Source organism: Pinus tabuliformis, chromosome 5_1 (genome assembly GCF_031772625.1).
Source record: "Pinus tabuliformis cultivar Carrire ecotype Pingquan chromosome 5_1, CPIR1, whole genome shotgun sequence".
NCBI lineage: Eukaryota > Viridiplantae > Streptophyta > Pinopsida > Pinales > Pinaceae > Pinus > Pinus tabuliformis.
In genome coordinates, this window is record NC_142305.1 from 394,524,450 (window position 1) to 394,552,054 (window position 27,605).

General features: G+C 41.7%; 1 protein-coding gene across 1 annotated transcript in view; it reads left to right on the plus strand.

Moving 5' to 3' along the window:
• Positions 1–27,605, plus strand: part of LOC149165112 (anaphase-promoting complex subunit 2-like) — a 93,250-nt gene that overhangs the window by 53,690 nt on the left and 11,955 nt on the right. The window contains exons 11-13 of the mRNA XM_089432245.1: positions 134–253; positions 517–605; positions 807–888. Coding sequence (XP_089288371.1) covers positions 134–253; positions 517–605; positions 807–888 — 291 coding nt within the window. The remainder of the gene's footprint in view (positions 1–133; positions 254–516; positions 606–806; positions 889–27,605) is intronic.

Below are 27,605 nucleotides of genomic sequence, written 5' to 3' on the forward strand. Positions count from 1 at the left end.
TGAATAAATATAGACGTCAGACAAAATGCAGAAAATATAATTTTATGGAAGTCTGATGAAACGCTGGAAGGACATTATGTACTTGGTTCTTATCAGAGAGTAATAGTAGATGATTGGTTTGGACATTTTGCAGGCAGAAAATATCAACCTCCCCAGCGAAATTGATGGACTGCTTGATGACTATGCCAAACAATTCCATGTGCTTAGAGCTCCACGGAAGATCATGTGGAAAAAGAATCTTGGAACTGTCAAGGTTAACCAGATTTCCCCCTGTTTGTGTCAACAATATATTTTTATTGTTTTGAGATATTAAAAAAATTATCAATATTGTCTTTGGCTTGAATTTACAATATTTAACATATTTTATTAGGAAGTGCAATATTTAGAGGGTATGCTTTTATTAAGTTGGTATCAAGTATGTTTGGGGTTCTTGGGAATTGCTGTTATACTTCTGGATTGGTAGAGAACACTGTTTCAGTTATCTGAAAATCTAATGCTTTGTCCATTCTCTTGCAGTTGGAGCTGCAATTTGAAGACCGATCGGCTGAGTTTGTTGTGTCTCCAGTTCATGCGAGTATCATCATGCTGTTTCAGGAACAGGCGAGGTCAGTGGAGGGATTGTTATGTTAGGAATGCATAGATTTGGTGGCAAAAACCATAATCTTTTCTTTTGTAGTTAGATGTGCGGGTTCCTGAGGTTTATCTGGAATTCCATTATAAATTTGTCAAGTATGGTTTTAGCTTGTGTCAGTTGTCATTTCATTTACACCAAAAGAAGTTTCCATCTATTCTTTTCTTTTCCATAGGTGGACATCGAAGGATCTTGCTGCAGCAGTTGGGATATCAGTTGATACACTTTGTCGGCGAATTATTCTGTGGGTGAATCAGGTAAACAGTAATCACATTGATAGAATCTGTATCATCCTGACTTCTCATAAAGTATGATTGAGTTTTTTAATAATTATCTATAGTTTAGCAAGGCCGACGTACACTCTGGTGATGAAATTTTAGTAAAAGGTTGAGTTGGAAGCCCTATTTAAAAAGCAGCTCCCTCATTTTTTTGGGATGGTTGGATTTGGGAGGAGTCTTTCCTTTGGAGCTCAATGTTATGTCTCTAGGGGGTGCTTGGAGAACCAACAATTTCTTGTGGTTGAGGATGTTTGTATATCTTCTATTATTGTTTCCTTTGTTGCTGATATAGTTGGACATATATTTTGTTAGATTTCCTGAACCCAACACCCGGTATTTAATTCTTAGCAGAAAACTTGCTGAATAAACACACAACTAGGTTCCTAACAAAATATTCAGTGGAAGCACAATTACACAACCAATCCCAATCACATATTGTTGAAAAGTGTAACTAGGTTCGGTCTTCATAATGACGTGTAATTGTGATTTTATGTAATTGATGAAAAGAAGAACATAAAATTATTTTTGTAGCACTTGAATCATGGGTTCCCGTTGTGAATCATGATCAAGGAATTTTATTTTAGTTAAGGTTCCCATTGTGAACCTTTAGGTTTTGTCATCGAGTCATAAAAGTCAAATTGAGTCAATGTCATGTATGAAGGATCCTTCTTGGGCATGTTATATTTGTATATGAGTCAATGAAAATGTCAAATAGCCCTCCAAGATCAAGCTCAAGCATCTACTTCAATTCGTCTTTTAATAAAATAATGAATTTGCTCCTACAAACATGTCGGCTCACCCATTTCTAAAGTCGGCTTATTATGAAGGCTCCAACAACTATAAATTGGGCAGCTCGGCCTCATTTCAGAACAAGAATTTCGGTCATCATCAAGTCTGAAACAAGAAGTGCGAAAAGGTCAAGGAAGATAGTTCTACAGCCTGCGAAATAAAGAGAAGGAAGAGTGAAGTCTTTAGGAGTGTTTTGGGTCTGTTTTGGGTCACACATGTGAAGGAGTAAGAAGGTCATTTGCTGCACAAGAAGCCGAATTAGAAGAGGAGCAAGTCAAAGGAGAACCTGAGACAAGCAAGAAGGAGACTAAGGATCTCATCAAGGAAGCTTTATGTCTTGGTCTTGGAGTGGAAAATGGGTCAAGGGTCCTGGTCTTGGTATTTGTCAATTGGAGTCTCTATAAGAAGAAGAATTTTTTCGGGTTTTCCTCTCAAGAGGGAGAGGTTTTGGCTCTCGCTGATAGCCTATATTCTGTCTCTTGTCTCTTTATGGTTTATGCTTTGATAGCTGTTTGATGAAGAATAACAATATAATAACCTAAGTAAAAGAGGATCCTAATCTAAGAAGTAAAAAGCATTCACAAGCAGTTATCAACAGAAGAGAAATCAATTAATCTCGATGCCCTAGATTTCTCAAGACATATGACACAAATTTCTGCCAAATCACAACTCTTCATTAATAAATTAATTCGAACCTACTTGGGCTCCCGTTCTGGGATAATGGCCCAACTGAGAAAATATAGATACAATAACTTGGATCTGATCCAATAGATTTGCCTTATATTGATGCTCAATCTCTCTTGCAGATCTAGATCTCCAGCCTCTCTGCACTCCCTTGGACCCAACACACCACTAAATTAGATGTTGCTCTCAATCCTGTGATTCTATTGTGTGTCTATGTCAGTGAAACAGGAAGTGGCGAGTCCTGCGATTAATCACGTCTCAAAGTCGGCTCGGCTGCTAAACAAGCAGGGTTGGCTTTGTGCGAGTCAAACTCGCGTTGATCGAGTTTGAATCTTGGTCAACGTGAGTTTGACTTGCGACTTGGCGATCAAAGGCGACTCTTGCGACTTCGACGAATGTCCCAAATCGACTCGACATAAAAGTTTTTAGGTTAATGCGCTTGTGGTTTTATTTGCCCACTGTTTACTCTTCATGCCATTTCACAGATACGCCTGCCGCCCCTTGGATTTCGCTGGTGTTTGCCGCCACCGAGATCCCTTTCCCCTAGAGTCTACCACCACGTTAAGTTACAAACCACACAATCTGTTCAAGTGTGGACCTTTGGAGTCTGATCTTAGATTGGAGTGTAGCCTTCACCGTTCACAGTTTTTTGGGTCCTCGATCTGGCACTAGTTGCTTGACCCTATTTCATATTTCTACACTCATGAATTCGTGGCAACAGACTCCTCCACACGCCCGTTTCAGCCTGGTTACTGTAATTGGTAAGAGATTCCACCTTCGATTATTTCTAACATGGAATCTATTTGTGCAGATAACTATTATTTCGATTATTTCCTCCACATGCCACATAGATAAGGTATTGACTCAAACATTATTCTAACATCGCATCTATCTGTGCGGATAACTTGTCCAATTTGAAGCAAAGTGAAGCTACCTCCATTTGTTTCGTTATTTCTCTGTGGTTCTGCTCAGACACCAGGGGCCTTTCCACGATCATGTATTTTGATTGGAATATTATCAAACCTTGGTTGAAGTCATATGCTGTTTTGGTAGACCTTTTTTTCCTCCTTTTTATGCTTGCAATTGCTTTGGTTTCCCTTCAAGCGCATCTTACATTCCTGTATTGGCCATTGTGAAATGTGTGTTTTGGAGATGAAAAATGATGGTCTGTCCTTTATTTGCAGCTACATCTATACTATATGTTATATTAGCTACTGGCCATGTAATAATTTATTACATAAGTTAATGGAATTTAAAGAATATACTATTTAGTAATAGTATTTACTGTTTAATAGTTTAATGAGTATACTACTAATATACTATACAAGTATTTACTGGGTCAAAAGAATAGTGATGATTTAAATTTTAAGATCATTTAACCTATATCAGAATATTTGCATTTTTAATTTTTAATCTTTTTTGTCTTTTACATGAGCCACAAATTAAACAAAAGCCATGACTTCAAAACATGATTCTTAACAAAAGCCACAATTTAAACACAAGTCCAAAACAATAACAATGTCGAGGGAAAAGGACTTTGCTTGTGCTTATTGTGATAAGATTCCTGGAGAATCCAGGCTCCTTTGAAAATTTTGCAAAGAGAAATGTAGTGGAGGCATTTATAGATTCAAGTACCACCTTGCATAGATACCTGACCATGATATAGGTCTCTGCAAGAATGTTGATGAAAATGTCAAACACCAAGCAATCTTGGCCCTTGATATGTTGAGTCAGCATAATGCCAAGAAAGCAAAGCAAAATAAAGAAATCAGAACTTTTGGAGCTGACCATTCTTCTTCCAATACCCCTTGTCATCTCCTTTTGTTGAATCCTCATTGCCGTTCACAAGTTTCCCACACATGCCTCCAAGTCCAAGTCAAACTCAAGGCCAAATGAATCCTCCTGCATTCAACACTGGAGGTGGAAACATAAAAACTTTTTTTGCTCCCCACACAAAATCGGTTCCCAACCTACCTTGGATGGCACTGGTTGGAAAAAAAATATCCATTGTTAGGCAAGGAAGGCCATTGCTAACTTTTGGTACTATTCTGACATACCTTACCACTGTGCCAAAAGTCCTTATTGGCAAGCTATGATTGATTCAGTTGCTGTTGCAGGTCTAGGGTTCAAAGCCCCTTCATTAGAGAGACTTAGGACATATTTATTGTTAGAGAGTGTTGAAGATGTCATGCTTGTGCTATCTGAGTTTCGTTCATCATGGGTAGAAACAGGGTGCACGATCATGAGTGATGGATGGACAGAGCAGAGGAATAGAACTTTAATAAATTCCTTGTATCTTGTCTAACAGGCACAATGTTTCTCAAATTAGTGGATGCCTCAAACAAGGTTAAGACTGCCCAACTTATTTGTGAAATGGAGGAAGTCGTTCAAGAAGTGGGAAAAGAATATGTTGTACAAATTGTCACCGACAATGCAGCCTAATTATATGGCTGCTGGTAGAATTTTTGGGATTAGGAACTCCACTATATTTTGGACCTCTTGTGCTGCCCATTGCATAGATTTAATGCTTAAGGACATTGGTAAGTTTCATTGGATACATGAGGTTGCAGAGATGGCAAAATCCACAACCAAATACCTGTACAACCACACTATTATCCTAAACACCATGAGAAAATACACTGAAGGTAAAGAAATTGTTCGACCTGCAGTGACTAGATTTGCAACAAATTTTATATCTTTGCAATCTATGGTTGAGCAAAAGATAAATTTGAAGAGGATGTTCTTGGGACTTGAGTGGATGGCATCTAAACATTCAAAGGCCCTTGAAGGCATTGAAATTGTTGCACTTGTGTTTAATGATGGTTTCTGGAAAGATGCCGAAGAGATTATTGTTGTGACAGAGTCCCTTGTCAGAGTTCTCAGGTACTTCAAGTCTTTCAAGTTTTTCATTTTTAAAATTTCATTTCAGGCTTCTTTTTATTTTCAAAGTTTCTTATTTCATTAAATTTGAAAGCTTGAACTTTCAAGATGGTTGATGGTGACAAACCCGTTATGGGTTACATTTATGAGGCGATGGATTTCGCAAATTTGGCCATCAAAGGAAGATATGGGGATGAGGAGGCAAATTATCTGCCTCTTCGGGATATTATTGATGCACGTTGGGATAGGCAATTGCAGTCCCCCTTACATGTTGCTGGTTACTTCTTAAACCCACAATATCTTTATGATAAGAGCAAATTTAATGAGGATGGGGAGGTTGGCAGAGGACTTATGACATGCATTAAAAGGTGCTTCCCTAATCCAGAATTTCAAAGCTGTGTCTTTGCCCAACTACAGGGTTATAGGACGTCAACTAAATTATTTGAGTATGCCTGTGCTATACGAGAAAGGACTAAGATGTTGCCAGACACCCTTTGAGGTTTGAAGGCTTCATCAATTCATTAAATTTGTTTAAACTTTATTTTGTATGTTAAATAATGTTTTATTAAATTTTGTGTTCTTTTTAAGTTTTTACTATTTAATATTTAGTACTTACTACTCACAAGCGCTTGCCACTTGCTAGGTCTTTGGTGGCAAAACTTTGGTAGTGATACACCAGATTTGAAGAGATTCACCATTCGAATCTTAAACCAATCATGAAGTGCTTTAGGTTGTGAGCGCAATTGGAACATGGTTGAGAAAATACATTCTAAAAAGCGCAATTGATTGACACAAATGCGCTTAAATGACCTTGTATTTGTCCATTATAATCTACGACTTCGCAACAAGCAAATACTAGGTGAGACCCTGAATTTGAAGGTTTCATAATCTGATTTGCACTTTAAAGTTTAAACTTTAAAGTTCAAACTTTAATTCACATATCAATGTCTCATGATAATGACAGGTTTGGATCACATTCACCAATTGACCTGGAAGAGATAGATTTGCAAACTACAAATGCATCCGATTGGGTCCAATTAGATGAGGCTCCTCTTTTAAGTCTACATGACTTGGAGAACTTCGAGAGTCAAGCAAGTGAAGGAGTGGGAGGAATCGCTTCTAGTTCTTAGTCTTAGAGTCTCAGTTACTGATTTTTTACTGATTAGTATGTAGTATTTTGTAAACTTTTAGAAGCAGATGCTTCTGGTTCTATGTAGTTACTGGTTAGGAGTCAGGACTCCGTGCTTTGGATCATGTTTGGTCTCATAATATATATGAGATATTTATTTATTCATGATATTTTGGACATCTATTGATATTATGCATTTTTGGATACGACTTTATTGAATATCAATGATTTTTTTTTTAAATTCAATATATGTGTATATCTTTATTTATTGAATTCACCGATGTTTTCTAGATTCGATTAAATCTCTTCGCTCTTTTGCCTTGCCGATTTATTGCTGATTCCGAGTCTAGTAACATTGGCCTATCTACTTTCCTCAACATTGCTTTTTAAACTTCATTGAGCTAAAACACTATGTAATGTCCCCAAATCAATTAATTTTGTTAAGAAGACTTTCCTTTTTTGTAGTTTTGTCAATTGTGGGGATATTTTGGCCCACAACTTAGGAGAATGGAGAAATCAAAGGAATATTTGACTTTTGGGTAAAGAGAAGGCCCCACTTTAGAAAAAAGGGGAAAATTGTGGAGTTGGTGGAATGTGGGGGCCACACCTCAAGGAATACGCACCCCTTGGAGGAAAAAACGATTTTGTGGAGGGAGGTCGAAATATTTGGAGGAAGGACCCACAAGGAAAGGGAAGGCAGTAATTATAAATAGAAGGGTGAGGGCAACAATTGGGATCTTTTGCTCATTTGATCTCTGAACTGTTGTTTGCTCAAGTTGTTTAGCTGGGTCAACAGAGTGCTATTTAGCACACGAGATTTTCGAGGGGAGATCTCAACTCTCACGTTGGTGGACTTTGAGTGCCACCCTAGGGGAGCTTTGCTACATTCTTGGAGCTGTTCCGGAGGGATTTGACAGGGAAATTCGAGCTATTAAGGAGCAGTCTGGGTGCAGTAAGGGACCCCACGCACTCTTGTGAGGAGTGAGTTTCATGACAATGTGGGTTTCGGGAATTTAGAGGCATATTTTCTTGGCACCTAGTAGTGATTTTGCAGTGGTTTGAAGGGTTGGCTGAGCGGATTACATACAGGTTGAAATTCTTCTTCCTAGGCCAGTGTAGAAGTGGTTTGGCTGGGCTTGCGCAGTCATTAGAGGAGCATGTTGGTTGTGGGGGCTTGAACCAGAGTTGGGGTTGAAGATTTACAATGGGGCATAAGGATAATTATTGGAGGTATTCTCAGCTAATTTTGGAGGGCTTTGGCAGCTATTTTTCAGGTAGTATGAATTACCCAACTCTAGAGGGTGCTCACACAAATTGGGGGTGATTTTGGAAGTTTGGAATTAGGCCCAACTCTTTTTGGGTTTTTCTGGGTTTGTTGAGGAGAGGCCAAGATTAATTTGGCTGAATTTTCTGAGCACTCTAGCGGGTTCAAACATGTGTTTCTTTCCAACTAACCACTACTGGTAATTTGCTCCATTCTGTGGGTTTTCTGGTGTGAAAGATTGGGACCAATTCCTTTTTGGGTCTTATGGGAAAAATTAGGATGAAGCAACAACAACAATTTCAGACCAATCTAGGCATTCCAACAAGGGATTCAAACCATTTTCAGATAGCAACAGTGGCACAATTTCTGGGCAGTGTAGAGGCAGTTTGGGGGTTGAAGTTTCTACTCATTGGGGCATCTTTCTTGCCTTGGGTTTGCTTCAACTTGCTTATGCAAGCCCAGGTGCACTTGTTCCTTGTTATTGTACTCCCATTTATTCAGATTTTTAATAAATTGGCTCAACTGTTGTTTTAAAACTTGTATTGGGTGTTTTGGTGCCTTGTGTGTAAAGATTTTTGGTTGCTTTCTAGTTCATGCTTCAGTTATTCATTGCATAATTCCATTAGGAACATTATAGTGGTATCACAGCCTTTATCTTGGCCCAGCTGTGGGTAGCCAACAGGGACATGGGAGAATTGGGTATGAATGCACAGTGACAGGTGAAACTGTAGACAAACCCATGGCTCAAGGGAAATTCAATATGCAGAAATTCTGGGGTGGAATCTGTTGGAACGATGAGAGGTTGGCCTAGTTGAGGAGGGTGACAGACCAGACCCATCCTCGCCCATACAATAGAGACACTAGAGGTGCGTAGGCCGTGGGCATGCAACCATCTACTTATGTGGGGAAGTTGACAGAATCAGGGCACTAGATTTCCTGAAAAGGAGCAGGCAGGACAAGGATAGTTAGAGGGTAAGACGAGGGGGCGCTTTTGCTAGTGGAGACCTGACTTTAGATATCAAGAGCTTGAGGAGGAGGTTGAGAATGATGTTGAGAGCCCACAGGATGGTGAGGAGCACATCGATATACCCGGTGTGTGGCGCAAGAGTAACCATTATTAGAGACCTCTTTGATAGCCCTAGTTGACACCTTGGTGGAGAGGATAGAGCCTACACCCATAGAGCCATTTGTGGAGGTGGTGCCACCTATGCATGAGATGCCAACAGTTGCTGAGGTATCCAATGCTGTGACCGAGTCTACAGGTGATAGATGCCCACGACAATTTCATCAGTTCCAGGCCGGCCTTCTAGCATTGAGAGAGAAGGCCATGACAGTACGAGAGGTCATTCTGTAGCTAAACAAGGGGCTGGAGGGCATGAGAACGGTTTGTGCCGAGTCAACAACCAAATTAACTAGCGTTGGTTAACAGTTGGATTCCCTATTGTTCCAACTAGTCTGCACATTAGAGCATCAGAGCAACCCTCTTCAGACATACATAGATGGGGTTGGTAGCACTAGTAGGTTTTCTCTGCACCTTGGAGAGGGAGAGGCAAAGTCAGCTCGACATATTTTATGTGTTGACTAGGATGATGAGATGAGGCGACATGAGCTGCATAAGGTGCAACATCCGCAGGATGGGGGGCTTGTTCTGTGTACAAGAGTTCGTACATTCAATCCCTCTCTTCAGGTTTGATGGCGAGGGATTCTGATTTGGTACCTGGTGGACCCAAGTGAAGCTCAGTGGGAGCTTCCAGGCATTGGGGATACTAGAAGCTCAGGCTGGCATTGGGATCCAGGTGGGATTACCTATCAGTTCCTAGATATGTCGGTTGACTATGACCTTGGCGGTATAGTTGACTAAGCGGTTGAGCGCACATTTGCTAGGGGATTTTCGGTTAGCACCAGTGGCCAACCAATTTATGGATAAACTTTTTGGGTTGTCTTGGTTCGATAGTTGTACATGGGATCACATGATGATTAGCATACTCTGGTAGGAGTTTGTCAGAGGAGGTGGCATTGGTAGGCCACCAGATAGTGCCTTGTATGGAGCCGAGGGTTCTCCCCAGTTATGTGGGGCACAGTGGTCACAAAGGAGCAACACAATGGTGGCATCACCACTGGTACATATGGGGATTCACCCCTAGTGCCTCTCAGGGAGGATTTAGAGGCAAGGTCCATGCATTAGAGGTAATGGCAATGCGATAGTGGAGGTGGCGATACCAGTAGGGTGCGGGCTGATGCGTACTGTCTTAGCTTTAGATCATGGCATCCATCGGCGTGTAGGGGCATACAACGTTGGGCAGTGTGGCTCACTAGCGAGCATGTAGGTGTGTGGTGGTGTGTCGTGGTGCATGGGGTCACACAATGGAGTAGGGGTAGTGACTCACACCACATTGGATTTGTTAGTGGGGCGACAGATGCGTTGGTGCATATGGGCCACCCGACAGTACATGGTGATACAACAATAGGCAGGCTGATCCAATGGTGTGCAAGGACATGTTGCGACATACAGTGGCATGCTGAGGAGTGCGGTGCTCAACGTTGCATGAAGTGGGATGTTTTTTGGTAGCGGGGACGCAGAAGCGTCATTTCTCAAAAATCTAGGAAGCGTCTACTATATGTATATTTTTTTGCATTTATATTTAAAAAAACATCCAAAATACCAAATTGGTTGTATAAGACATGAAAACATGCATATTTTTACATAAATCAAGATAGATATGGCATCTATTGTACATCAATGATTAATTATTCCAACATCAACCATCTAGAATCTAGATTCCTCCTCTTGTCTAGCCTTTGCCTCTAATTCAATTCTATAGGGGTATTAGTCACATTGCCTAATTTTGATCAAACAGCTTAATCCAAGCATTATAATATGGTAGAGAAAGCTTAACATGCTTGATCAATGATTTTGACTTGAGTGAAGGGTACATAATTGCTAAGGCCATGACAAAGGAGTTCAACAATCAACAACACCAACACTGGGGTACATATAGGGCTTGGTGCTCTTGATTAAATGCCAATCACATGCCCTCATACATGATATAATCCAATGAAACGCCACAATCCCATTGATCCTGAAAATTGTTAAGTTTGTTGAATTTTGAATGGGATATGAAATTCTATTTTCTCCATATGAAGTCTGATGAGGTTGGAACCACTCTCAAACATCCTAAGTCATTTCATGGTAATGTTAAAAATTTAAGTAAAAGGATGGAAATGAAAGATAAAGGAGAATGTCACTTTTACTTTAAGAATTTAACATTACCATTAGGGAGCATCTAGGGAGCATCAAGGGGCACCTTGGGAGTATTCTTAAAGTGTAGTTTCTCACATAATAGTTCGAAATATAAAAAAAAATAGAAAAAGCCTTGCGAAACTGTGTGAACCGTCCACCTTCTCTCGGATCCGTGGTGGATACACACCCGAACCTTCACAAATCTGCACCCGATCCTTTTCGGATCCGCGGATCGGGCCCCCATGGATCTAATTTTCCAGGAATCGCCAAAAAAAGGTGGAACCGCGGATCCAAAGGATTGGTGGTGGATCCGTATGGGTGATCCGAAGCCCTCACGATATGGCGAGGGAGATTGTTGCTCAAGACTGGGGCAAGTCGTGGAGTGTTAGTTGTTGGCACTATTGATTCGCTTTGGCAGGTTGAGCCTAGCCTCGATCATCACATATCTTATGGCCGAGAGTTGTTGGGGAGGAGGCCCTGGTACGAGCATGCTAGGCAATCAGTGATGACCAGAGAGTCGCAAGGTCAGTAGGACAGTTTCTTGTTGCGAAGGACGCGGGACCCTAGCGTCACAGTACTTAGCGGTTCAGATGTCCATAGGGGTAAGATGGTTTCTACAGGGGAGGGTCATCTAGATCTTCCATCAAGTTTCAGTGATTCGTTGATGGCATGGGGGATTTCCACAGTGTGGAAGGTTGATCAACTTGAGGACACCAGGGGAGGCTCATGCGGACGAGGACTCAATCCCATAGAGCTTGGATTGCAACTTCAGGAGTCTACTCCTGGAGTGTATGAGAGGGACTATTTAGTAGAGCGATTTCACGAGGAGATGACCAGGATTTTATACCACCATGATACTCTACTTAGTGGCAGTTTGCAGAGGGTGTCTGGTGCCTATGCTGAGTTGGACAACGAGTGGAGCACGGGATGCCTCACACTGACTATGATGGCTTTGGACCCTGGTAAGACAGGGAAGATATTAGACATGGTTGGGTGGTACATTTGGGACCCCAGTAATAGGTACATTGATTGTTTGGTCAGTGATTGAGAGGGTGCTTATTTTAGGCATTGCTTGAGGACAAGCAATTTTTGGTGGGGAGGACTGTAATGTATCCAAATTAATTAATTTTGTTAAGAAGAATTTCTGTTTTTGTAATTTTGGCAATTGGGGGGATATTTTGGCCCACAACTGAGGAGAATGGAGAAATCAAAGGAATATTTGACTTTTGGGTAAAGAGAAGGCCCCACTTTAGAAAAAAGGGGAAAAATTGTGGAGTTGGTGGAATGTGGGGGCCACCCCTCAAGGAATACGCACCCCTTGGAGGAAAAATCGATTTTGTGGAGGGAGGTCGAAATATTTGGAGGAGGGACCCACAAGGAAAGGTAAGGCAACAATTATAAATAGAAGGGTGAGGGCAACAATTGGGATCTTTTGCTCATTTGATATCTGAACCGTTGTTTGCTCAAGTTGTTTAGTTGGGTCAACAAAGTGTTGTTTAGCACATGAGATTTCTGAGGGGAGATCTCAACTCCTACTTCGGTGGACTTCGAGTGCCACCCTAGGGGAGCTTTGCTACATTCTTGGAGCTATTCCAGAGGGATTTCACAGGGAAATTCGAGCTATTGAGGAGCAGGCTGGGCGCAGTAAGGGACCACACACTCTTGTGGGGAGTGAGCTTCATGACAGCGTGGGTTCCGGGAATTTAGAGGCATATTCTCTTGGCACCTAGCAGCGATTTTGCAGTGGCTTGAAGGGTTGGCTGAGTGGATTACATACAGGCTGAAATTCTTCTTCCTTGGTCAGTGTAGAAGTCGTTTTGCTGGGCCTGCGTATTCATTAGAGGAGCACCTTGGTTGTGGGGGCTTGAACCGGAGTTGGGGTTGAAGATTTACAAGGGGACATAAGGATAATTCTTGGAGGAATTCTTAGCTAATTTTGGAGGGCTTTGGCAACTATTTTTCATGCAGTACGAATTACCCAACTGTAGAGGGTGCTCACACAAATTGGGGGTGATTTTGGAAGGTTGGAATTAGGCCCAACCCTTTCTGGGTTTGTTGAGGAGAGGCCAAGATTAATTTGGTTGACTTTTTTGAGCACTCTAGCGGGCTCAAACAAGTGACTCTTATCAACCAACAACTACTGGTATTTTGCTCCATTTTGTGGGTTTTTTGGTGTGAAGGATTGAGACCAATTCGTTTCTGGGTCTTGTGGGAAAAATTAAGAGGAAGCTACAAAAACAATTTCAGGCAAATCTGGGCATTCCAGCAAGGGGTTCAAACAATTTTCAAATAGCAGCAGTGGCACAATTTTTGGGCAGTGTAGAGGCAGTTTGGGGGTCGAAGTTTCTACTCATTGGGGCATCTTTCTCACCTTGGGTTTGCTTCAACTTGCTTATGCAAGCCCAAGTGCACTTGTTTCTTGTTATTCTACTCCCATTTATTCTAGATTTTTATTAAAATGGCTCAACTGTTGTTCTAAAACTTGTATTGGGTGTTTTGGTGCCTTGTGTGTAAATATTTTTGGTTGTTTTCTAGTTCATGCTTTAGTTATTCATTGCATAATTCCATTAGGAACATTAAACACTAATCTTAACCCTAATCTCAAAGTGATTGACAACCGAGATTAGATCTCCCCTCACTTGTGATCAATGACTAAGATTAAAACTTATTGAAGTAAATTACTTTACTTTTCCAATGTTTCTATTAGCTCAATAAGCCAACATATTAATATGTGTTTTTCCCTAAGTTAGGCTAAGTTACATCAACAACTTGCCCAACCTACAACAAGTGTTCTAAGGAGAATGTGGTTGACTTTTTCAAAAGTACCTCTACCCGAGCTACAAAAATCTACACTCCCTCTTAGCGAGGGAGGTACTATTGCCCCCTGGAACTGTCTTTGATTCTGGACATATTTCTGCTGCCTTGGCTATTCTCTTTGAATTGGAAGCATTCTCTGCTACCTGGTTTAGAAAGATCCTCGAAGTACAACTCCCATTGGTGTTGTTCCTAGAAGCCTCCTGCTCCTGAACAACCATCTTGACAGTATTGGAGGCATTTGCCAGCTCCTCCTCCTTACTTGAACTTGAATGCTGACTCCCTTTGAGTTGCACAACCTTTAGAGCCTCCTGCTCCTTGTTCTTTCTCACTACAATGCTTTCCATTGTTACTGTGCTAAGTCTTACTGGCAAAACTATGGGCCTGTCTTGATCCTTTGAGAAACCCATGAGTTGTACTGCCATTGCCTCGACTGATACGGTTCCCTCTCTCCCTTTGAGGGATTTCTTCCACCTATCTTGTTGACAAGCTAGTACTGTCCTTCGTACCCTGTTGCTAGCTATGACTACCAACTTGTGCCTGTTGCGGTAGATCCCCTGCCCAACGACTATGCACCCTTTAGTGACTGTCTAATTCATAGCGCATGAGGAGGGCTCAATCCTACTCCTGGCTGATCACCTATGTTGTAATTGTTCCTTGCTTCTAGCTTGTTCTACAACCTTCGGCCCATGCGGTTCGCTGCCTCAAATCTTTTGATTGAAGCTCCTAAGGTTGTGTAGACCTTGTCTGTCAGGTCACTATGCAGACCTCATGCCCCACATCGCTTTGTTGCAGCTGTGCAGTATCGACTTGCTCTGCTTACAATGGCATCTTCACAAGAGTTAGCGGCTGGTTACCGTGCTATGTTTCTACGACGGGTTGGCTGCTGCAACACACCACACATTGTCCCTTATTTATCGGCAGCTCAAGTCTCGTGCGATGTTGCTATTGCGTACCACGACCTGCTCATGTGCTCGTTCGTCCATTGACAAATCCAGTTGTGATCCTTGATTGTGTGAAAATTCCTCGAACTACAACTATTGGAATTTATTCTCCTAATTGATTATCAGTTTATTAATTTTCAGATTAATATCGAATAAATCTCATTACAATTATTCACAAAAAACAAAATCCCTTGCGGAAATTGGAACTGAGAAATTCATGTGCACATTTAACACAGTTATTTTGGACTAATGTCCCCAAAAAAACCTCGAAGGGAAAACTAGTGCAACAAATGAGGGGTTATTTTTATTATGCAACAAATATGAGAATTACAACTGGTGGCCTCCTTGACTCAGCTCCAATTTTTTTTATCTTAGCTGGAAAAATTAATTTTCCCTCTACCCAACTCAATCTAGCCCTCACTAGGCAACTCACACTCCCTGGCAAATTCACTCAGCTAGTTTCGAAGTGCGCATTACTATTGCTGGTAAGTCGATTTGCCTTGGAAACCTCCCCAGACGAGCTGTCCTATTTGAATCTACCTCCAGAAACATATCACTAGGCCTCTTGGTGATAGATTTGGGCACTAGCAGTTGAATCGAACCTCTGTGGGAAATTTGCTCTAGCAACTGGGTAACTTGCATTGCAGAACTCGACCTCTTTGCTGGGAAATTTGATCTTCCTTCCCAGATGCTAGAAATTGGAAAATTACTTGAGAATCCTTCTGGAAATTCTCTCTACTTCTCCCTCAATCACTGATGCTCCTCCATTGGCTCAAATTCTTCTCTCATTGAATCACTGTGCACTGGGAAATTCACACTGCCTGGATGCTTGCTCCCTCACTTGTTTTACTCCTCATCCCATTGATCTGCTCTTATAATCTCTCGCTGGAGTTTCAATGACCATGATTAAATCCTCATCAACGACTAAGATCATCTTAGACTCAGCCCATGTGAGTCTCTAGAGCATTTTCGATCATACTCAATTAATTCCTTTTAATTAATTGATTTCCCTAAGTTAGGCTTAGGCATTTTTTAATTATCGATCAATTAATTTAATTGAGTGGTCTCTAGATGTTTTCTCCCAAAACATTTTCTGGGTTTTGGAGATCTCGTGTCCCTTAGTGTCTTAGACACAAATTGAGACTAGAACACTTGTCTGATGCTACAAAAATTAATACTCCCTCTTAGTGAGGAAGGTGTTCTCCCCACCAATACTACTCTCCTGCACCTGGACAGTCTTGCGGTGCTGATGACTAACTTTCTCCACTTCTCCAAGATGACCATTCTCCTTATCACTAGAAATCACTGTGAAGATAATACTGTCAATCATGCTACTGCACAAACTCTGATCTACTCATACTGCTGCTGCTACTGCTCTGTTGCCATCTCTGCATTGCTGCTACAACTACTACAATAATGAGTTTGATCTCCTTAGATCCTAAAGCACTAGCTTCCATAGTGCCGGCCGCTCCCTCTGAAACTAGTCTTCCTCTGAGTCTCGATCTCCCTATGGGAAATCAATCTACTCCCTCCTGGCAAATCACATTGTCCTCTTGCATTGGAAACTCGACTTCGCAGTTTTACATTAGGAATCCTTTAGCTGGAACTTCACCTGTATCTTGCAACTAGTCAATTCGCACTGGCTGTGTTACCACAACTAGTTCTACAACTATCTCTCGATCATCTCACTGCAAATAGCTTTGCTATTGTCAATTTGACTGCATCCTGTTGTCACTGTGTTGCTGCAACTAGTTCTGCAATTGTTTATCAAGCATCTGACTACAACTAGCTCTGCTAACACTGAATCCCGCTACTGTGAAACTGTGGGCTCTTGTAGCAAAGGTGATGGTCTTGCTACAACAATTGGAATTGATCTAACTGATCTCCTTGCTGCACTTTCGCTAGACCCTGCCCAACTTGATATATATAGGTATCAAGCTTCTCCTCTACCTGCAGGCACTGCTGCTATCAATGCAAACTCCTCCAATTTGGCAATTAGTTCAATTTTTTCGAAGTTGCTGTATGCTTTTGCTGCCCCCTCTTGTCCTTCTTCCTTTGAGGGCACTGGGTGACATAGTGGCCATACTCTCCATACCCGAAGCACTTGATCTTCAACAAATCTTTCTTCTTTCTCTCGCCTCCTCTTGAGCCTTGTCCCTGACTGGGACCTTTCTTCGCCATTCCCTTGGATGCAAGGGCTATGTTTTCCTCATCCTCCTCCTCCTGTTTTTGTCCCTTGCTATCACTGTTGGCAATGCCATTCACAAGGCTGAGCCTCGTCTCCTAATTGAAGTCACTTCATAGACAATCGCATCTAGGTAGTGTATCTCGCCCAGAAATAATTTGGACGAAGATATGCCACTGCTTGGTGAAACCATTAAGAGCTGTTATGACTAGCTCACTATTTGATGGTTTTTCTCCAACGGCTGCAAGTTCATCTCTGACATTTTGAATCCTGGTGAGGTAGGGTGTAACACCTTCTGCATTTTGGTGGTCGAAGATCTAGAGACTTCTCAAAAGTAATTTGATGGAGTCTAAGATGATCTGAGCCATTGATCACGATTAGATCTTGGCCATTGATGCTCCAGTGAGAGAATTATAAGAGTAAGTCGATGGGGCTTGGAGAAGACACATCGAATGAGCAAGAGAGTAGGGCAGTGTGAATTTCCTAGCGTGCAAAATTTAGCGAGGGAAGAGTTCGAGCCAACAAAACATCGGTGGGAGGGTTCAGTAGAAATTGGAGAGGGATTTCCAGGGGAGGTTTCCACTGATTTTCAGACTTAGAGGGAAGGCTAATTATTTCTTAAAGAAGACCGTACCTGTGGGCGCGAGTGCTCTAGGGTGCAAATCTGGGAAATAGATCGTGTTTCCAGCGATCAGGGATCATTCAAAGGATAGAGCAAGTTGCCTAGTGCGAGTGCAGGATCACCTAAGGAGTGCAAGATCAACAGGACCTTAGTCTTCAGCTAGTGTGTAATTTTTGCATTAGCGTTTTTTGTGTGCATTTACTAGGGGAAGTCGAGTTTGATTTTGCAAGGGAAACAAAGGGCTTCCAGGTTGATCTGCCAATTGGAGTGGTGGAGAAAAGTTTTCGGAGCTTTTCTAGTATTTTCGCAAGCAGATCTATGTACTCTCTAATTCGCTGAAGATAATAAAATATAAACCCTCACATGCCTCACCGGTTTTCTCTTCGGGGTTTTTCCAGGGACGTTAGTCAAAAAACATTGGTGTCATTTTTATGTGTGTGCATCGATTTCTCAGTTCTTGTTTTATTTCTGCAACATTTATTTTATTTGTGAAGATTGTAGTAGTGAGTTATTCATTATTTGTCGTTAATTAAATAACAAAAGACCAAAAAACTGCATCAGTTAGAAGAATAGTTTCCAGCTTGTTGCAATTGTGGATTTTTCACATGGTGGGTGTGTGTGTATCCTACATGGCTAGACATTTGAGCAAAATTCCACACATGTAAAATATTACATAATTGCATATGGATAATAAAGGAGGCCAAACAGGGTATTGCATTCCCTCTCCCTTGGAAAAGCGCTGTCTTTGGCATGGTCTCCAAAATCATAACAAAAAGAGTTGCTTCTCCATCACGGGAAAGTCAAACCATAGTTTGTCTCATCTAGTCCTTATTTCCCCCCTAGACCTTTACTTGGCCTATGATTCGGTTTTAGAGCAAGGTTACTTTCTTGTTGAAGATGCATAGGGGGTCAGCCTCAAAGTCTCCATTTGGTTACAGTTTCATCAAAGGCCAATCAACCACATGGTTGGGATGATTTACACATTTCTTAAGCAAATATTCATGGAAAACATTACATTCTCTACTGTTAGTAGCAATGCAATTGCTTTTATTCTATCTAGAATTTCAAAGGGGTTGCACCATTTGGCTACTAGCTTGGCACAATTTCCAAGCTTTAATGGGACTCTCCTTGACTTCACCACGCATAAAAAGATGATCCTCAACTTTGAATTCTTTGTGAATTCAACTTCTATTTGCATAACTTTTATGTCCATCTTGTGTAGCCTTCAAATTATTTCGAATGCTAACAACTTGCTCTTCCATCTCCTTAAGCAACTCTAATGTAAGTATAACTCTATTTGTTGGATTATCCCTAGTCTGATCCGGATTGGATCATTATATTATTTGTCATCTATTTTGATGCATTCAGAGTGGAAAAAGTGGGGGAATCAACTCACGAGACCATTTTTACTGGTAGGACCCAGTTGGCAAAACGGGGTCTGAAACCTTTCGGGAGCGTTTTGAGGCATCAAACAACGTTTTTTGGGGTAAAATTTTGCCGCTTTAGCACCACACCTTTTCATGCTATTCTACACAAAGATCTTTCCAATGACGCAAGAAGTGTGTCAATTAGAGTTCGTATGAAAGTTAGGCCACTCAGAAGTTGACCTTCTTGTTTTCTCATCCATAATTCAGGAGGATGTCGCGTCAACCCCCATTATTCATGGAAAAGGGGCTAGCCACGTGGTTATGATGTAAAAGATTCCAGAAGAATCTATATTGTAACTCTGGTTAGGACTCGGAGTTGAGGTAGTCAAACTTAACCACTAGTAGGCTATTGAGCTGTGTTATAACTGGGCCACTAGGAGGAAGAGGCATTTTCCATTATTTCGAGTGCATGTGTTCCATAACTGAGCAAAAAATAGCTAAGAGGGATAGGAGGTAGAGCACATAGAGAGGATCTGTGCACTGTAGCAGCCCACGGGCGACCGAGCATAGTTCTTTGTAATCACAACCATATTTCCAGACAAAGAAAGAGAGTGAAGCGACCTCACCTTCCAGTTGGGTTTTTCTTCCGAAAGCGTTTCCCAGAGCAAATTTTGTGTCTTATGTGTGTGTGAGCTTTTATTTTTCCGTTTGCTATTTTCTGCATAAGTTTTATTTGCCTGCATGCACTATTTACAGTAAAATCTACAAATCTAGAAATATAAGAAAACTGTTATAGTGTAGAATTCCATATTTTAAATATAATATTATCAAATTTGTTGTGATGAACTGTCTAGTGGAATATCCATGACAGTTTACAGATCGTAGTCATTGGATAATTGTACTTTCTTCCATAGAAAGTTTTGGATGGTCTCATTTCTAGGGATGCATGATGCTCATTGTTATTTGCATGCTTCACAAAGTTTTATTTGCATGCATGCACTATTTATAGTAAAATCTATAGATCTAGAAATCTAAGAAAACTATAATAGTGTAGCATTCCATATTTTAAATATAATATTATCAGATTTGTTGTGCTGAATTGTCCAATGGCATATCCACAACAGTTTACAGATCATAGTCATTGGATAATTGCACTTTCTTCCATAGAAAGTTTTGGGTGGTCTCATTTCTAGGGATGCATGATGCTCATTGTTATTTGCATGCTTCACAAAGGGCATGCATTCTTCTCACTTTGGCAATTTGTCTGTCACATGTATGCACAACATGTCTTCAATTCCTTGACTTACCCTTTCTTTTTTCATCATTTTGTGGATAGTAGGATATACCAATATTTTATTGGGTGCACAATGCTTGAAACTCTTCCTAAAGTTAGAGGTGATTTTTTGTCTCAATTTGAAACGATTCCCTTGGGCACTGCTACCCACCATTTGGTGAGTGATATCCCTAGGAATCAGGATAATTTTTTTCTCCAAGACGGTCCTCAGTCGGCAGCCAACAACCCCTTGTATCCACCAACTAGCTCGTTGTGCCATTTCTTTTCCACGTGAGCCAACCATGTGGTCCCTCACCCATCTGTCATGATCGTATGTTTGAAGGTGGGCCTCCTGAACCTAAAGGTATGCCTTGTCGTTTTGTAATTAAGCATTGTAGTTTGCTTATCATGGATACTTTTGGGCATGGATTAATGGGGGGATTCACCTATTGGACGAGGAAGATGCACCTGGTTCACCATGCCCAACAGACCCCAAAGTTGTACCATGCACTTGGCAGATGACTCAGGACTTGTATGTTGATGTGGCATCACTTACACCATCACCTGAGCCCTTACAAATGGTCTATATGCATCTTCGATTTCTTGGAGACCCATGGGGTTACTTGTGTGCCCTCACACCCATTGGGAGCACCATAGGCTTATTATTGGAGAACAAGGGGCCAACCCCTTGTCCACTACTTTTGGGAGTCCTATTCATCATTGTGGCACTTAAGGACTTCACCAGGCTTCTTAGAAGGCCCAACGACATGTATTATTGATCATTCGACATCTTGAGAGACTTATTCTTTTGTTTATGAGCTAGTTTGGTGGGCTTGTCACGAAAAGTTAGTTGTTTTGCACATTATTTTATTTTAGGGGCTAGGCCCAAGTAGCTAAATCGAACTCATTAGAAGTGTATGAATAGAAGTGATGAGAATTCATTTTAGCATCATCACTTGGATTTGGAACTTATATCTCTTTAGAGATTTTCGCTATCCTTCTTAGAGGATGAATTCTTGGAGCATGGAATGAATTTTGATGTTTGGATAATTTTCTTGGAGCTTCTTGATGGCAAGTTTTTGGATGGTTGGATATATTCTTATACATGTAAGTACATTTTAATCATATTCTTTCTTTCTAATTTTGTCACATACATTATTGCTGGGATTTTGCTATACTAGGGCTTTTTTGCTGCATCTCTTATGCGAAGTTGTGGAAATTTTGTTTCTGGATAGTGAATGCTCCATGTATGGGCCATGTATATGAATGAATGTTCCTAGGGATGTTTCACTACTGGAATTCATCTTGATAAGCCATTATTCTTGCAAAACGAAGTATAAAGTCTCTGAAGCTGCTTTCGTTGTTGCCCTAGTGCCAAGCAAGTTGTATTTGAGGCCTCCTTGACCTAGAAAATTCGAAGGTCCATAGTCATAATTCTACCTGACTCCATTTTTTTCCTAAGGATTAGGCATTGGTCCACCAAAGGTGATCATCTTAAACCTTTCTCATCCAACTTCCTCTCCTTCTCTAGGCCTAGCCCATTAGGTCTCCTAGGGCATCATTTATCTTGCAAACTACCCATCAAAAAGGTTCGATCTCTTGGCCCCTACTACGCTGGTGTGTCTCCTAGGTGCCCTCGAATTTTGAAGAAATTTCGACGGTAGGCTTTTGAGATATCCCAAGCCCTAGCCTTGAGATTGATTCTTGCCCCTTGTTTCCTTAGGCTAGAAGCCTCATCATGACCCTCACATTTCTTGCATTAAAATTTCTTTCTTTGGTCCCTTTCCCCCTCCAAAATAGGTCAAGCATATCATTGGTTGCTAAACACTACCCCTTTGACCTACCCCCTGGGTCCACTTGGTCCCGTGTGGTCCCATACACTATTAAGGGTAATTTTTCAAGGATCACTGGGAATCCAAGCTTTCACAAGAATTTCAAGGCTTAGGAACCTCCATTATAAGATACATACCCTAAACCTAAACCTTGAAGTTCCCCTTAAGCCCTTCCTTGAGAGCTTTAAACCTTGCCTCCAAAGCAAGCAAGCCACATATTTGAGCCTCTTGTGAATAGGCTTCTAGGATCACCCCTCACCCTATCATTGGTCTATCCATTTAGTGATCCTCATCATAACAGGTCTCCTCCCATTGATGAAAGTCTGTAAAGAGCAGGGAGCCTTAGCCGAGGTGACAGTGGGCTATTGCTCCATTGTTGCCCTTAGCCTAGTAGTAGCCCTTCAAGGATCCCCTTTTAGGACCCCTGCTAGTTTGAGCGGTAGCATTTCGAGCGCCGTTGCTGGGGAGGAAGCAGGTCTACCTCCCTAGTGAATCATTGAGGAATTGTTTCATTGACGACAATTCAAGTATTCCTTTGGAGACTTCACTCATTCTTAAAACTCCTAGTTTACTTGAAAGCGACAACATCCCTCTCGAAACTAGCGATGCTACAAAAAAGAAGGAAAGAGCCCCATCACCTGTTGGGACCACTCTTCTCCCTGAGTTTGAGGAGGTTAGTGATCATAACCCAAAAATGGTAACTAGTTCTACCACTGACCATCCTAAGATGACCAAAAGTGAAAGACACTTGGTTAGTGTCTTCGCCCCTTCGAAATTGAGTGATGATCCCAAACCATTACCTGAAAATTATAACCGATGGTTACCTAAGTTCAAAGGGGATGCTACTTGGCGTGCCTGTGACTTTGTTGAAGAATTCTATTGGCAGTTGTCCCTTGGACGATCTTTGATGAAGATAGGCTCATGATGCTTTTTGCTCTATCACTTGAGGGACAAGCAAGAGAATGGTACCTTAGTCTTCCCCCAACATGCATCGAGGATTCTGATGACTTTGAAGACCTATTCATGAAAATATGGTCGTGCAATGCCCAAGGAACCTTCAACATTGAAAAGTTCTATCAAATAAATAGGGGGAGGGAAGACATCCGAGAATTCATTCAAAAGTTTGATAGGGTAGTCTGAGACATCCCTGATCACTTGAAACCCTCTGATGCTAACATCCTTGACAAATTGATAAAAGCTGTTGGGGGCCACCTCACTTATACATTAAGAGACAAGAAACCTTCCACATTGGCCAAAGCCAAAGAAATAGCAATTGAGGTCGAAGAAAACTTGCGTATTTCAAGAATGGATGCCAATGACATTCCCAAAGCCAAAGTCGAAGTCAAGAAGAAAAAGACTAAGGATCAACATGAAGAAACCCTTCTGGCCATCCTTAAAAGGATGGAAAAGCTTAGTGAAGAATTCCACTCACGGGATAGGGTAGTTATGAACAAAATCACTGCATTAGAAAAGGCCCAAAAGTCTAGTTACATTCCAAGGGGTAAACCTTTTCCTAAAAAGCAAAGTGATGAAGATAAGCCAATCTCATCTCATGTCCTGAACACTTTAGCCCTAGCCAATGCCATGGAGCAAGATTCATCCTCCAAGGATGAGCAAAGTGAGAGTGATGAGAGCGATGATGAAAATATAGATGAGCAGGCCAACCTTGTGGAATCTGATGTCTTCAACATTTTGTTGGGAGGCTCATACACTCATCCTCCCATTAGTGAGGTCACAATCCAAGAAGAAAAGGAGGAGCCTATTCTTAATGCTGACAATAGTGTGAGATTCAAGGGGGTGCAATATTCACGAAAGGATAACCATAAGGACCCCACAACCTCTGAGGAAACCAACAAAGATGAATCCCCTCCTAAGCAAGCCCCTCCAAAGGATGTCCCCTCTAAGAATCCCTCTAAAAAGGATCCCCAAGCAAAGGTTAACCCTAAAAAGGATCCCTCAAAGAAGGAGAACATTAAAAAGAAGGAGAAGGGAAAACAGGTTGGACTTAACATTGACTTGGAGACTACCATAGGGAAAATAACTATACCCGTTCCTTTAAAGGAAATTGCAAAACTTCCTGAGCAACAACAACAAATCAAGAAATCCCTAGGTTTCAAAGAGGAAGAATTACCTGAAGACTTACAAAACATTCATATTCCTGATCGCAACCCCGGACATGAACCATTTATGCTCACTTTGGCTATCAATGACCTCTTGTTACATAATTGTATGCTTGATTCAGGGGCTTCTGCCAACATCATGCCTTTAAAGGTTATGAAGCAACTAGGTCTCAACATCACTTGGCCATATAAGAAGGTATGTGGTTTTAATTCTAAGCCTGTAGAGGTGGAAGGCCTAATAAACGATCTTAAGGTCTCTTTGGCTAGGAACCCTAATATATCCCTTCTCATGGGTGTTGTTGTCATAGATTTTCTTGATGTATGGGGAATGCTCTTGTCTAGGAAGTGGGGAGCCGCTGTTGGGGGTCATGTTCAAATGGACTTGTCATATGCTACCATCTCGCAATCCGATGGAACCCCTTTCATCCTCTATAGAGAGCCAACTTACCTTACTCATGTGATCAAGTCTGGAGCAATTACCTATTATGAAACTCATGAGGTTGAAAAGCCTTCTCCTATTCTCCCTTCACAAGAGGTCCGCATCCACAAAGGACCAAACCACAAAACAAGGAAAAAGTGGAACCTAAGAAAGATTATAAGGTCGGGGACCTGGTCTTAGTTGGTAAAGAACTCCCGCCCATCAAGATCCATGGAAAAGTTGGGGAGGACAATTACTACATTGCTAAACTCAACGACAAACTATGGCCACAACCGGTCAAGTTAAGTAGTATCATCCCTTTCCTTGATACTTGACATTGTACTATAAGGCAAGTGCTATTGAACATATCAACTCGAGTATGAGTAAGGATTTTGATGTGACTGATCTAGACCTCCTACATTACTGTTTAGGTGTAGAAGTTTTCCAAACATGTAGCAGAGTTTGTCTCACAAACGAAATATCCTAGAAGTTTGCTTCACAGGTTTAGAATGACAGACTGCAAAGGGGCACTTGACTTTGGCATTCTGTAAAATAGAAGCAAAGACCCTAGGTTGTGTGGGTACACATATTTAGATTGGGCTAGTTGTGTTGATAATAAAAAACGAACTTATGGATATGTATTCAACCTTGGCACGGGTCAATCACATGAATTGACAATAAGTAGTGTGTGGTACCCCTTTCACCGAAAGAAGCATAATATTGACTCTTGAGGAGTAGTGAAAGGACCATGTGAGGAAGTTTGGCTTAGGAGGATGCTTTCTTTTTTGCTAAAGCAAGAGACGGTCCTTCTATTAACTAAGGTAAAAAAATGATTTACACAGGTTACAACAGATGCACAGAGGTGCAAACTCCCACAAAGGGAGAGGGAAGAGACCCAAAGTATCCATAAAACCCTCCAAAAGTCAAACAAAAACACTGCCTAGACTACCCTGGAACTGTGAGCGGGCAAGTGGAACCAAAGTCGCGCCTCACAACTCACCGTTGATTTGTCTCTTTCCTATCCGGCGGTCAAAAAACAAACACGCGCAGAAAACCCTTAAGCTGCTCGATCAACGCTGACCGTTGATCTTTTCCGACTGATCCAACAGCTGGTGTCCATATCGCGTGGCTTAAAAGCCCGCTGAATACCGCGCGATGAAGGCGGTTGCTTTTATCGTCCTCCGCCACGTGTTGCTTCCTGAGTGGAATCGCTGGCTTTTCAGAAAAATCGTCTTTGGTTTGGATGGCGCCCGATGAAGGTGGTAAACCATTAGTAGTTTTATCCTTTTGGGCCCACCAACTTGCATGCCAAAAGGTGGCTGTTGATCTTCCCTCTCCGGATCTGACGGCCACAAACCAAATCGGACCGCACATCCGCTCGCGGATTACCCCGCGATGAAGGCGGTAATCACTTTTCTCCCTCCACCACGCGTCGCTTGCTGAATGGCATCACTTGTCCTCTGAGAAAACCACACCCGGGTCAGAGGGCGTCCGATGCAGGTGGTAAATCTTGAGCAGTTTTTGACCCCGGTTTTCTTTTCCTTTGACCTCCAATGCATTGCACAAGGAAGACATATCCGGAAGGGAGGCCTCCTGAATGGAATGCCTTATGCATGGTGTTGTTGCTCTGAGGCAATCGTCTTGGTAGCATATTCTTTCATCTCTTCTCCTGTCACGATTTCTGCCTTTGTTCCTGCTTGCAGAGGCACCCTTGGAGAACCGACAGTGCATATCCTCAGATAAACTCTTTGATGTGAACTTAATCTTCGTTGACATGAAGTAAAATTTTGTCTCTTGATCTGTTCTGATACTGCTGTCTGTCGATGAGGGCCCGAGATGAGCATTCCTCCTTCAACCTGTCATCCATTACCTCCTCCCACCAGCAGCACAAGTCGGTATGCTTGCTTCGAACCCCCTCATTGGCAAGCCAGTCCGCTACTTTGTTGGCTTCTCTGCGGACATGCACCAACCTAAGAGTTCTTAGCACTCTTAGGTGTGATTGGATTCTTTGGTAGACTTGCAGAAGCCGCCAATGTCCTGAGATTTTCTCTGGTGCTGCGTCAGCGTTTATCCTCTTCATCAAATTAATGACTAATTCTGAGTCAGCCTCAATGATGACATTATGTATGTTGTACTTGAGCAGTGTTTCCAAGCATAATTCCATTGCCATGAGCTCAGCCATATTGTTGGTTGCTCTGCCTAGATAACTGTGGAAGATAACCTGTATGTTTCCTTCCTCATCCCTCATGACCCCTCCATAACTTGCTTCTCCCAGATTTCCTTTTGAGGCGCCATCTATGTTAAATTTTACAAAACCTTGTGAAGGAGGTTGCCAGAAAGCCTTTTCTGCTGAGGTATTCTTGTTGATTTGCATTGAACACCGTGGGAGATGAACCTTAAGCTCTAACTTCTCCAGGATTCTGACCTCTCTTTGTCCTATGGGTTTTCCAGTAGCGACACCTCCCAGGATATGAATAGTCTCTTTGAGTTGCTTAAGGATTAGCTTTAGGATGCTGTTCACCGGGCTTGCCTTACCCTTGAAAATCCTGTTGTTGCGTTCCTTCCAAACATTCCAGATCAAGAACCCTGGGGTCAACACCCAAGCGGAGTTTAAAATCTCATTATCCGAAAAATTTTTCCGCCAGTTTTTCAGTGTAGCAATGATGTCATTTACATGTCTATCTGTCTGCTCAAAGACATCTCCAACCCAGTTCCAAAGTGTTGTAGTGAATGAGCATCTATTCAGGATATGATTATTGGTTTCTTCCTGATGTCCACACAGGTAACATCTTGAGGGGCCAACAAAGCCTCTTTTCCTTAGGTTATCCCATGTCAGAATCTTGCCCTGTTGAACCAACCACTTGAACAGTTTGACTTTCATCCAATGAGGATTATCCCAGAGTTCTTTCCACATCTTATCAGTGTTTGAAAAGTTAAGCCTTGTGTCTATCCTTTTGGCCTCTTTAAGGGTGAAGAGACCTGCCTTGTTCTTTCCCCATCTTAATTGATCGTCCAAGGTTGAGCTTAAGATTTGTCTCTTTTCCAAAAGACCATTAAGGGCTATAGCTTGAGTATACAACATGCCCATTTCCCTGTAATCTGGAAGTTTCCATATTCGCCATTTACCATTGTTC